The 15,502-nt window shown below is 44.8% G+C and overlaps 1 protein-coding gene across 1 annotated transcript in view; it reads right to left on the bottom strand.

The window, feature by feature from the left end:
* Positions 1-15,502, bottom strand: part of LOC140404311 (chondroitin sulfate proteoglycan 4-like) — a 158,625-nt gene that overhangs the window by 63,127 nt on the left and 79,996 nt on the right. Inside the window, exon 4 of the mRNA XM_072492675.1 lies at positions 557-1,015. Coding sequence (XP_072348776.1) covers positions 557-1,015 — 459 coding nt within the window. The remainder of the gene's footprint in view (positions 1-556; positions 1,016-15,502) is intronic.

Genomic DNA, 15,502 nt, shown 5'->3' with positions numbered 1-15,502 from the left:
TGCCTATCGTTAGCACGTTGGTCGTTCTTGAGATGTCCTGGGTGGTACCTCGGGAGATGGTTAGAATATTACCTCATTCCTCACGGAAAGAAAGACAGAAACGGGCGGCATGTGGCGCAGTGGTTATCACTGGGACTCGGGCGCTGAGGACCCGGGTTCGAATCCCGGCCCTGGGTCACTGTCCGTGTGGAGTTTGCACATTCTCCCCCCACAACCCGAAGATGTGCAGGGTAAGTGGATTGGCCACGCTAAATTGCCCCTTAATTGGAAAAAAAACAATTGGGTTCTCTAAATTTATAAAAAGAAAGACAGAAACATCTAAATTAGCTTCAAACACGCCTAAAACATAGCAGCCACCTGTAAACTTTCCCAGGGCAACAGACACGCTCTGATTGTACATCTGAGTCCTCTATGCTTCTGGATTGGATATTACTCTGAATGGGGATGGGTGACGGGCTGAATATCACACACTGAATGCCCACCAGCACTGAGATCGCAAAGGGGGCATTTAGACAGAAGAAGGACGATCACCAAAAGGGAATGCCAGCCAACCTACCTCTTCCATAGTAAAAGAGGAAACGTTGTCTTCAGGAAGTCCGTGGTGTCCAATTCTGCCATGTTTAGGGGCTTTGGTAACGTAGAATTCAAAATTTGAGGAGGGCTGATAGTTGGATATATTTAGGATGTCTCCAGTGATGGTCTGTGCGCCGCCTTCACCCACTGAGAAATTCTGTGTCACCAAGATAATTACATCAGGAACGAGTTTGACCAGTACAGTCAGTCCATCCACCGTTTTAAACCCATTGGACACGTCGAGAATGAACAGATCTCCCTGAGGGCTGAATCTGGAATTTACATACTGAACTCTGCCGCCATTTATATCATCCTGGGAAAATGATTTGAGGGATTCCTGGGGGCCGGTCAGGCTCTCTGTCACCATAACCAACCGGCCACACAGAGGAGCTGCTTTCACAGAGTAAATCAGATCTGCTGGAACACTGTTGTTGTGGAAAACCTGCCCGAGGAAACACAAAAAAACCAAAGTTCATTCATTTAAAGCACAAATAATAGCTTGGTTACAATTTGACCAATCACAGACCGGCAGAGTTTGAATCTGAGCCATGGAGCATTGGGAATATCTTGTCTCACATTCTTGCATCAGTAAGAAGTCTTACAACACCAGGTTAAAGTCCAACAGGTTTGTTTTGAATCACTAGCTTTCGGAGCACAGCTCCTTCCTCACGTGAATCCTGTGCTCCGAAAGCTAGTGATTCGAAACAAACCTGTTGGACTTTAACCTGGTGTTGTCAGACTTCTTACTGTGCTCACCCCAGTCCAACACCGGCATCTCCGCATCATTCAGCATCAGTTAGAGGGAAGGATCCTACAGGACAATAGTGAAAGATATGTGAGCTCTCAATAAACAATATTCAAGGTGCTGGTAATAATCAAGACATTCCATCCAGTTAACATCCTGGTCAGCATTCGGGAAAAACCACAATGTCCCATCAACTCACAGGCTGAAACCAGACAAGAGAACAGGACTGACAAAAGGAAGGAAAAATGTTAAACAATTACGTGGCTGGGGCAGAAATCGCCGTTTCCTCCTGAGGATGTAGACATCATTGAGCAGAAAAGACGGCACGGTATTATCAGAACGTTGGCTGATATATGTCCGCTTTGTTTCCGAAAGTTACAATGGGGTTGAATGATGGAGTGATCCGGCAGGGAGAAGCTGCCTGTTGGAAAGAATCTCACCATCGCCCCATGACAGTCAATGGCATTACCATCGCTGAATTCGCAGCTATCAACATCCTGGGGGTTACCATTGAGCAGAAACTCATATAAATTGTTACGACCCCCTGGGCTAGCCCACGGTCAATTCCAGTCTGACTTGTCCCGGGGCCGCAACACAGGTGAAATCAGATTTTATATTAACACCTGCCCATGGCTTTGGCCGAGTTAAATTGACCACACTCACCGGGTTTGTAAATTTTAAACACAAGTAACCTTTACTTGGATTGATAGAATTTACAGTGCAGAAGGAGGCCATTCGGTCCATCGAGTCTGCACCGGCCCTTGAACGAGCACTTACTTAAACCAACGCCTCCACCCTATCCCCGTAACCCAATAACCTCACCTAACCTTTGGACATTAAGGGCAATTTAGCTTGTCCAATTCACCTAACCTGCATATCTTTGGACTGTGGGAGGAAACCGGAGCACCCGGTGGAAATCCACGCAGACACGGGGAGAGCGTGCAGATTCTGCACACATACTGACCCAAGGCCGCAATTGAACCCCAGGACCCTGGAGCTGTGAGGCAGCAGTGCTAACCACTGTGGCGCCCATTATTAACAGTAATTATAATTAAATATAACTGGCTATCTACTATCTGATTCCGAACTACCACCACCAACTCTTTCTGCACACACACAGACACAAACACACACAGACTCAAACACACACAGACTCAAACACACAGAGACACAAACACACAGAGACACAAACACACACAGACACAAACACACAGAGACTCAAACACACACAGACACAAACACACACAGACACAATCACACACAGACACAAACACACACAGACACAAACACACACAGACACAAACACACAGAGACTCAAACACACACAGACACACACACACACAAACACACACACACAGAGACTCAAACACACACAGACACAAACACACAGAGACTCAAACACAGACACAAACACACACAGACACAAACACACACAGACTCAATCACACAGACTCAATCACACACAGACACAAACACACACAGACACAAACACACACAGACTCAACCACACACAGACACAAACACACACACAGAGACTCAAACACACACAGACACAAACACACACACACACAAACACACAGAGACACAAACACACACAGACTCAATCACACACAGACACAAACGCACAGAGACACAAACACACACAGACTCAATCACACACAGACACAAACACACACACACAAACACACACACACAGAGACTCAAACACACACAGACACAAACACACAGAGACTCAAACACACACACACAGAGACTCAAACACACACAGACACAAACACACAGAGACTCATACACACACACACAGAGACTCAAACACACACAGACACAAACACACAGAGACTCAAACACACACAGACACAAACACACACAGACACAATCACACACAGACACAAACACACACAGACACAAACACACACAGACACAAACACACAGAGACTCAAACACACACAGACACACACACACACAAACACACACACACAGAGACTCAAACACACACAGACACAAACACACAGAGACTCAAACACAGACACAAACACACACAGACACAAACACACACAGACTCAATCACACAGACTCAATCACACAGACTCAATCACACACAGACACAAACACACACAGACACAAACACACACAGACTCAATCACACACAGACACAAACACACACACAGAGACTCAAACACACACAGACACAAACACACACAGACTCAATCACACACAGACACAAACGCACAGAGACACAAACACACACAGACTCAATCACACACAGACACAAACACACACACACAAACACACACACACAGAGACTCAAACACACACAGACACAAACACACAGAGACTCAAACACACACACACAGAGACTCAAACACACACAGACACAAACACACAGAGACTCAAACACACACAGACTCAATCACACACAGACACAAACACACACAGACACAAACACACAGAGACTCAAACACACACAGACTCAATCACACACAGACACAAACACACACACACAAACACACACACACACACAGACTCAAACACACACAGACACAAACACACAGAGACTCAAACACACACAGACTCAATCACACACAGACACAAACACACAAACACACAGAGACTCAATCACACACAGACACAAACACACACAGACTCAATCACACACAGACTCAAACACACACAGACACAAACACTCAGAGACTCAAACACACAGAGACTCAAACACACACAGACTCAATCACACACAGACTCAATCACACACAAACACACACAGACTCAATCACACAGACACAAACACACACAGACACAATCACACACAGACACAAACACAGAGACTCAAACACACACAGACACAAACACACACAGACTCAATCACACACAGACACAAACACACACAGACTCAAACACACACAGACTCAAACACACACAGACTCAAACACACACACACACCAACACACACAGACTCAAACACACACAGACTCAAACACACACAGACTCAAACACACACAGACACAAACACACAGAGACACAAACACACACAGACTCAAACACACACACACACTAACACACACAGACACAAACACACACACACACAAACACACAGAGACACAAACACACACAGACTCAATCACACACAGACACAAACACACGCAGACTCAAACACACACAGACTCAATCACACACAGACTCAATCACACAGACACAAACACACACAGACACAAACACACACAGACACAAACACACACACACAAACACACACACACACACAGACTCAAACACACACAGACACAAACACACAGAGACTCAAACACACACAGACTCAATCACACACAGACACAAACACACAAACACACAGAGACTCAATCACACACAGACACAAACACACACAGACTCAATCACACACAGACTCAAACACACACAGACACAAACACTCAGAGACTCAAACACACAGAGACTCAAACACACACAGACTCAATCACACACAGACTCAATCACACACAAACACACACAGACTCATTCACACAGACACAAACACACACAGACACAATCACACACAGACACAAACACACAGAGACTCAAACACACACACACAGAGACTCAAACACACACAGACACAAACACACAGACACTCAAACACACACAGACACAAACACACACAGACACAATCACACACAGACACAAACACACACAGACACAAACACACACAGACACAAACACACAGAGACTCAAACACACACAGACACACACACACACAAACACACACACACAGAGACTCAAACACACACAGACACAAACACACAGAGACTCAAACACAGACACAAACACACACAGACACAAACACACACAGACTCAATCACACAGACTCAATCACACAGACTCAATCACACACAGACACAAACACACACAGACACAAACACACACAGACTCAATCACACACAGACACAAACACACACACAGAGACTCAAACACACACAGACACAAACACACACACACACAAACACACAGAGACACAAACACACACAGACTCAATCACACACAGACACAAACGCACAGAGACACAAACACACACAGACTCAATCACACACAGACACAAACACACACACACAAACACACACACACAGAGACTCAAACACACACAGACACAAACACACAGAGACTCAAACACACACACACAGAGACTCAAACACACACAGACACAAACACACAGAGACTCAAACACACACAGACTCAATCACACACAGACACAAACACACACAGACACAAACACACAGAGACTCAAACACACACAGACTCAATCACACACAGACACAAACACACACACACAAACACACACACACACACAGACTCAAACACACACAGACACAAACACACAGAGACTCAAACACACACAGACTCAATCACACACAGACACAAACACACAAACACACAGAGACTCAATCACACACAGACACAAACACACACAGACTCAATCACACACAGACTCAAACACACACAGACACAAACACTCAGAGACTCAAACACACAGAGACTCAAACACACACAGACTCAATCACACACAGACTCAATCACACACAAACACACACAGACTCAATCACACAGACACAAACACACACAGACACAATCACACACAGACACAAACACAGAGACTCAAACACACACAGACACAAACACACACAGACTCAATCACACACAGACACAAACACACACAGACTCAAACACACACAGACTCAAACACACACAGACTCAAACACACACACACACCAACACACACAGACTCAAACACACACAGACTCAAACACACACAGACTCAAACACACACAGACACAAACACACAGAGACACAAACACACACAGACTCAAACACACACACACACTAACACACACAGACACAAACACACACACACACAAACACACAGAGACACAAACACACACAGACTCAATCACACACAGACACAAACACACGCAGACTCAAACACACACAGACTCAATCACACACAGACTCAATCACACAGACACAAACACACACAGACACAAACACACACACACAAACACACACACACACACACAGACTCAAACACACACAGACACAAACACACAGAGACTCAAACACACACAGACTCAATCACACACAGACACAAACACACAGAGACTCAATCACACACAGACACAAACACACACAGACTCAATCACACACAGACTCAAACACACACAGACACAAACACACAGAGACTCAAACACACAGAGACTCAAACACACAGAGACTCAAACACACACAGACACAAACACACACAGACACAAACACACACAGACTCAAACACACACACACACCAACACACACAGACACAAACACACAGAGACTCAAACACACACAGACACAAACACACACAGACACAAACACACACAGACACAAACACACGCAGACTCAAACAAACACAGACTCAATCACACAGACACAAACACACACAGACACAAACACACACAGACACAAACACAGAGACTCAAACACACACAGACACAAACACATACAGACTCAATCACACACAGACACAAACACACACAGACTCAAACACACACAGACTCAAACACACACAGACTCAAACACACACACACACCAACACACAGACTCAAACACACACAGACTCAAACACACACAGACTCAAACACACACAGACACAAACACACAGAGACACAAACACACACAGACTCAAACACACACACACACTAACACACACAGACTCAAACACACACACACACCAACACACACAGACTCAAACACACACAGACACAAACACACAGAGACTCAAACACACACAGACACAAACACACACAGACACAAACACACACAGACACAAACACACACAGACTCAAACACACACAGACTCAAACACACACAGACTCAAACACACACAGACACAAACACACACAGACTCAATCACACACAGACACAAACACACACAGACTCAAACACACACAGACTCAATCACACACAGACACAAACACACACAGACTCAATCACACACAGACACAAACACACACAGACACAAACACACACAGACTCAATCACACACAGACACAAACACACACAGACACAAACACACACAGACACAAACACACACAGACTCAATCACACACAGACACAAACACACAGAGACTCAAACACACACAGACTCAATCACACACAGACACAAACACACACAGACACAAACACACACAGACTCAAACACACAAACACACAGAGACTCAATCACACACAGACACAAACACACACACACACAAACACACACACACACAGACTCAAACACACAAACACACAGAGACTCAAACACACACAGACACAGACACACACAGACACAAACACACACAGACACAATCACACACAGACACAATCACACACAGACACAAACATACACAGACTCAATCACACACAGACACAAACACACACAGACTCAAACACACACAGACTCAAACACACAGAGACTCAATCACACACAGACACAAACACACACACACACAAACACACACACACAGACTCAAACACACACAGACACAAACACACAGAGACTCAAACACACACACAGACACAAACACACACACACAGACTCAAACACACACACAGACACAGACACACACAGACACAAACACACACAGACACAAACACACAAAGACTCAAACACACACAGACTCAATCACACACAGACACAAACACACACAGACTCAAACACACACAGACTCAAACACACAAAGACACAAACACACAGAGACTCAATCACACACAGACACAAACACACACAGACTCAATCACACACAGACACAAACACACACAGACTCAAACACACACAGACTCAAACACACACAGACACAAACACACACAGACACAAACACACAGAGACTCAATCACACACAGACACAAACACACACAGACTCAAACACACACAGACTCAATCACACACAGACACAAACACACAGAGACTCAATCACACACAGACACAAACACACACAGACACAAACACACACAGACTCAATCACACACAGACACAAACACACACAGACACAAACACACACAGACACAAACACACACAGACACAAACACCCACAGACTCAATCACACACAGACACAAACACACAGAGACTCAAACACACACAGACTCAATCACACACAGACACAAACACACAGAGACTCAATCACACACAGACACAAACACACACAGACACAAACACACACAGACTCAAACACACAAACACACACAGACTCAATCACACACAGACACAAACACACACAGACACAAACACACAGAGACTCAATCACACACAGACACAAACACACAGAGACTCAAACACACACAGACTCAATCACACACAGACACAAACACACAGAGACTCAATCACACACAGACACAAACACACACAGACACAAACACCCACAGACTCAATCACACACAGACACAAACACACAGAGACTCAAAAACACACAGACACAAACACACACAGACACAAACACCCACAGACTCAATCACACACAGACACAAACACACAGAGACTCAAACACACACAGACTCAATCACACACAGACACAAACACACAGAGACTCAATCACACACAGACACAAACACACAGAGACTCAAACACACACAGACTCAAACACACACAGACACAAACACACACAGACTCAAACACACACACACACAAACACACAGAGACTCAATCACACACAGACACAAACACACACACACACAAACACACACAGACTCAAACACACACAGACACAAACACACAGAGACTCAAACACACACACAGACACAAACACACACACACAGACTCAAACACACACACAGACACAAACACACACAGACACAAACACACAAAGACTCAAACACACACAGACTCAATCACACACAGACACAAACACACACAGACTCAAACACACACAGACTCAAACACACAAAGACACAAACACACAGAGACTCAATCACACACAGACACAAACACACACAGACTCAATCACACACAGACACAAACACACACAGACTCAAACACACACAGACTCAAACACACACAGACTCAAACACACACAGACTCAAACACACACAGACACAAACACACACAGACTCAAACACACACAGACTCAAACACACACAGACACAAACACACACAGACTCAAACACACACAGACACAAACACACAGAGACTCAATCACACACAGACACAAACACACACAGACTCAAACACACACAGACTCAATCACACACAGACACAAACACACAGAGACTCAATCACACACAGACACAAACACACACAGACACAAACACACACAGACTCAATCACACACAGACACAAACACACACAGACACAAACACACACAGACACAAACACACACAGACACAAACACCCACAGACTCAATCACACACAGACACAAACACACAGAGACTCAAACACACACAGACTCAATCACACACAGACACAAACACACAGAGACTCAATCACACACAGACACAAACACACACAGACACAAACACACACAGACTCAAACACACAAACACACACAGACTCAATCACACACAGACACAAACACACAGAGACTCAATCACACACAGACACAAACACACACAGACACAAACACCCACAGACTCAATCACACACAGACACAAACACACAGAGACTCAACAACACACAGACACAAACACACACAGACACAAACACCCACAGACTCAATCACACACAGACACAAACACACAGAGACTCAAACACACACAGACTCAATCACACACAGACACAAACACACAGAGACTCAATCACACACAGACACAAACACACAGAGACTCAAACACACACAGACTCAAACACACACAGACACAAACACCCACAGACTCAATCACACACAGACACAAACACACAGAGACTCAAACACACACAGACTCAATCACACACAGACACAAACACACAGAGACTCAATCACACACAGACACAAACACACAGAGACTCAAACACACACAGACTCAATCACACACAGACACAAACACACAGAGACTCAAACACACACAGACTCAATCACACACAGACACAAACACACACAGACTCAATCACACACAGACACAAACACACACAGACTCAATCACACTCAGACACAAACACACACAGACACAAACACACAGAGACTCAAACACACACAGACTCAATCACACACAGACACAAACACACACAGACTCAATCACACACAGACACAAACACACAGCGACTCAAACACACACAGACTCAATCACACACAGACACAAACACACAGAGACTCAATCACACACAGACACAAACACACACAGACTCAAACACACACAGACTCAAACACACACAGACACAAACACCCACAGACTCAATCACACACAGACACAAACACACAGAGACTCAAACACACACAGACTCAATCACACACAGACACAAACACACAGAGACTCAAACACACACAGACTCAATCACACACAGACACAAACACACAGAGACTCAATCACACACAGACACAAACACACACAGACTCAATCACACACAGACACAAACACACACAGACACAAACACACACAGACTCAATCACACACAGACACATAATCATAACGGCTGGAAAGCTCAATCATCTACTCCTCACGAGTCAAGAACTGTCCTTTATTATGTTTATTAACTTGGAACTCAATTCCCCTTTCTAATCTGAATTAATGTAAATGCTTCTATGTTGCCATTTTCTTGCATCCAGTAATCAATAAACTCACGCAATCGTTAATTCAAGAAACTCTCTCCTTTTAAAACATAGCTACTGGGTCTGGGAAAAAGGTATGTGTGAAACGGGATCCTTTCTAGATTAATATTGTGATCGACAGAGGGGCTTGAATAAAGACGGGGATCCAGTTTATACCTCCCTACTCGGGTTTGTCACAATTGGAGCATTCCTGCATGATGGTGACAAATTGAGGGGTCGAGCCTGAATCAACAACTTCGGGAAACCTTATCGGGGTGGGTCACCCCAGCACCACCACCTGGACGTTCCCCTCCAAACCACTCACCATCCCTGACTTGGAAATATATCGGCCGTTCCTTCGCTGTCACTGGGTCAAAATCCCTCCCTAACAGCACTGTGGGTGTACCTACACCACATGGTTTCAAAACAGTCAACAGCCTAATAAGCTAGGCCAGATACAGAATTGGACAATTTAAATTAAACATAATTAGTGTTGGGAGCTGGCCTAGCCAGTGAAGGACACATCCCATGAATAAATTAAATAATGTCAGTCTAGAAGCAATGCCAAAACCCACTGTTCCACTGAACATCTCCACGGCAGAGCGCCTCGAGGAGCCATAACCGCTACCGCGATTGGATAATGGCACTGACACAATCTGGTTCAGATCAAAGGAATTTACAATAAATGGAATGGTGTGACACAATCAACATTTTTAAAGAATTATATATTAGACCTTCATAAATGATGAGGAGATCCTGTAAGGCAGATAGTCCAGACTCTAGTGTCTCCTGAATGTAAACACCAACTTACATTTATAAAGCACCCTTTCGTATAATATAAATATCCCAAAGCTCTTACACATGGGAACAGGTCTGTTCTGCCACCTAATGAAATCATGGCTGATCTGTGATCTAACTCCATTTATCTATTTAAAAAAAATAAATTTAGAGTAGCCAATTCATTTTCCCAATTAAGGGGCAATTTAGCGTGGCCAATCCACCTACCCTGCACAACTTTAGGTGGTGGGGGCGAAACCCACATAGACACGGGGAGAATATGCAAACTCCACACGGACAGTGACCCAGGGCCGGGATTCGAACCCGGATCCTCAGCGCCGTAGTCCCAGTGCTAACCACTGTGCCACATGCCACCCTAGACCTTGTGATTTAACCCTTGGGAGTGCTGGTATCATTCTGATAAATCCACTTTGCACTCCCTCCAACCCCACTATTTCCTTCCAAAAGTCTGGTTTCAAGAACTGAACATAGTAACTCCAGGTGTAGTCTAACCAGGACTTTGGATAGTTGAAGTGTAATTTCTATCCCTTGTATTCAAGTCCTGTCAATAGAAAGGCCAGCTTGCCATTAGCATTTTTGATTATTGTCTGTACATGGTTGTTACATTTTAATGATTTGCACACCTGAGCCCCCAAATCTCTGCGGGACTCCAGCCTTTGTAACTCTCACTGTCTAAATGTAATAATCCACAGGAGGCAGGGGTTCTGTTACCACACCAGTATTTATTTGCAATAACTTATGTACAAGAGCAGCTCCAAACAGTGCTGCTAGCATTCCAGTCAACTTAAGACTGCCTCACAAAGCCTACACAGGTACGTATATGGGGCCCCTCAATGAGCTATCATTGAGGGAGCTCATACTCCAATTGGCCAACCAATAATGCCAATTGGAGGTCATTACACTAAAGTATCTTGATCTATCCTTCGTAGCTCAGAGTTAAGGGAGTTAATGGCCTCCCCTTCGTTAACTTACTTTGTGGATCCTTAGTGAATCACAGCAAGTTTAAAATCCTGGGTCACAATATGAGAAATGTACATCAGAAGTCAGCATCATCAACACAGTCTTAGCACACAATAAAACTTACACAATGGCCTCTGCCCAACAACACATTTTTCAGGAAATCTCTTGTGTGCTATTTTAACAAGAGCTGCAGTCCCACTAGCAACAAGGCAGAATGGCACGGAGCAGATATCCTTACTGTTCGGTTAAAATGTTAAAATGCTAAGCCCGCACATCAGGATCTCGTTATTTTATATTCCCACATAAGAAACATAGGAAAGTACAGGAGAACAAACTCCTCCGTCCATCTGCCTGGTCCCAGAATCTCAAACGCCTACTCCCCCCGACATGCACCAAACTTTCACTTCAAATATTCCACACACTCTGCCTTCATCGTCTCCCCAGAGAGGCCATTCTACACGTTTATTATTCTCAAATACAAAGTGACCGAGCATTAACTATCTGCGCACCAGCCTGCTTTCAAACTTCAGCCCACGTTCCTGGTCCTGGGGTTTGTGACAGAATATTGGAATTCAGTTTTTCTAGCCATTTTAGAATCTTTATTCTTGAATAATTTCTGCTTCCCTGGAGTAAATGATGACAGACACTTCAATCTGACATCATTGCTCGGTTACCCTCTGCTGGGTAAACAGGAGCAGAGGGATTATTGAATTAAAATTATCCATCAGTTCACCCAAAACCCAAAACTCCCCATCCTGGTAGTCGCATGATATACTGTAATGATATGCAGACACGTAACTAATGGGTCATCAGAACAGGACACAACCAATAGGCAATCAGAACACCCAACGGTGGCATCACCACAAGAGGGCACCACACGACCACTATAAAAAGGACAAGGCACACAGGCCCTGCCTCTTCCACTGGCAGAAACCTAGAGAGCAGGACGTGTGTGGTTACAGCACCGTCACACCATAGCACGTGGTCTAGAGCAAGCTCATATAGTTAGTAGAGTATACTCTGTTACTAGAGTCAGATTAGTAGTGTGTAGAACTCATTTAGGAGCTTTGTTAATCGCTCAATAAATACGTTCAACTTACCTCAAAGTCTGGAGTATCCTTCAGCAAGTAGCGGCTTATGTTACTCAAAGTAACATAACAACACAGATACGACGATGGAGTTGTTGACTAATTATAGTGATCAATCTCTATCATTGAGTTTAAAACAGATCCAGACACCAGGTGAGGAACCCCCCCCCCCCCAGTGGTGAAAAGCTACAAAAACAATTAGACCCAAGTCTTGCACTGAATAAAAGCAAATTACTGCGGATGCTGGAATCTGAAACCAAAAGAGAAAATGCTGGAAAATCTCAGCAGGTCTGGTAGCATCTGTAGGTAGAGAAAAGAGCCAACGTTTCGAGTCCAGGTGACCCTTTGTCAAAGCTCTCCTTGCTTCTCCCCGCCATGCTTCCGACTCTCGTGCCTCTCCCCAATCAGAGACCCCCCCCAATCAGAGACCCCCACCCAAACAGAGACCTCCCCAAACAGAGACCTCCCCAATCAAAGACCCCCCATCAGAGACCCCATTAAACCCCCATCAGAGGCCTCAATGAGCCACCCGTGCCTGAAAGATGATGGGCAGTCAGGCAATTGGGTGGAAGATTGCTGTATTTTCACTTACACTTTCTGCCTCAGACAGAAGTGTTTAAAGCAGCAGTTGTTACAAGTGTCAGAAGCTCCCTTGAAACCCAAGCGCGCAGGATCGCATAGTGGTGCAGTGGTTTGCACTGCTGCCTCACGGCGCAGTGGTTTGCTAGCCCCAGGTCACTGTCCGTGTGGAATTTGCACATTCTCCCCGTGTCTGCGTGGGCCTCACCCCCACAACACAAAGTGTGCAGGGTAGGTGGATTGGCCACACTAAATTGCCCCTTAAGTGGAAAAAAATAATTGGGCATTCTAAATGTTTTTTTTAATTTAAAAATTAAAAGAAAGAAACCCAAGTGCATCAAAGGGCTGCAAACTCCTTGAAAGCCTTTGAAATGCAAAACGTCTATTCACTTTCATACAGCAATACGTTTCACTAGCCAGTGATTGACAGTTTATTAGTCGAGAGACAGGTGCTTGGTGCATTGTTTATCTATCTTTCCCTTCATCATGAATGCATCTCAAGTACCCTGCTTTTATGCGAACCACAATGTTTCTAAACACTCTTGCTCTGATTGACAGCTCCTCACCACATCAAAAGGAGCTAAGTGGTTTCACTTCCTCTTATTCACAGTGGAAAATTGTGATCCTCCACTGTACTGCCTGGACTACCCTTCAGCTTTTCAGGCAGGGGTGACAGATATGGGTCTGTGATGGGGGAGGGGGGGGAAACAGGTCACCGTCATGTATGTATGCTGTGGGGTAGTGGAAGGGGTGACCCTTTATTCCCATGGCGCGGCAAGGGTGCCCCTACTTGTCAGTGAGGGGAGGTGGTATTTGCGTTGAAGGAAGAAGGGGTCCTTACGATGGACTTGGGGGCACCTCAGTTATGTATTCCTAGGCGTCGACCTCGGGGTCCACTGCGTCAGTGCCACGCTTGGGAAAACTTGCACCCAAGCCCACCTGGAGGATTTGTCACTGTGGGGTTCAGAGCAGAAGGGGGTGCGGTTGTGAATCATGATTCCAGCCCGATTTGCATTCTCTCGCTGGCGCATGGCAGATAGCATACTGATGCTG

The sequence above is a fragment of the Scyliorhinus torazame genome, chromosome 30 (genome assembly GCF_047496885.1).
Source record: "Scyliorhinus torazame isolate Kashiwa2021f chromosome 30, sScyTor2.1, whole genome shotgun sequence".
Lineage (NCBI taxonomy): Eukaryota > Metazoa > Chordata > Chondrichthyes > Carcharhiniformes > Scyliorhinidae > Scyliorhinus > Scyliorhinus torazame.
Note: the sequence above shows the minus strand (reverse complement) of the source record. Positions and strands in the feature narration are given on the sequence as shown.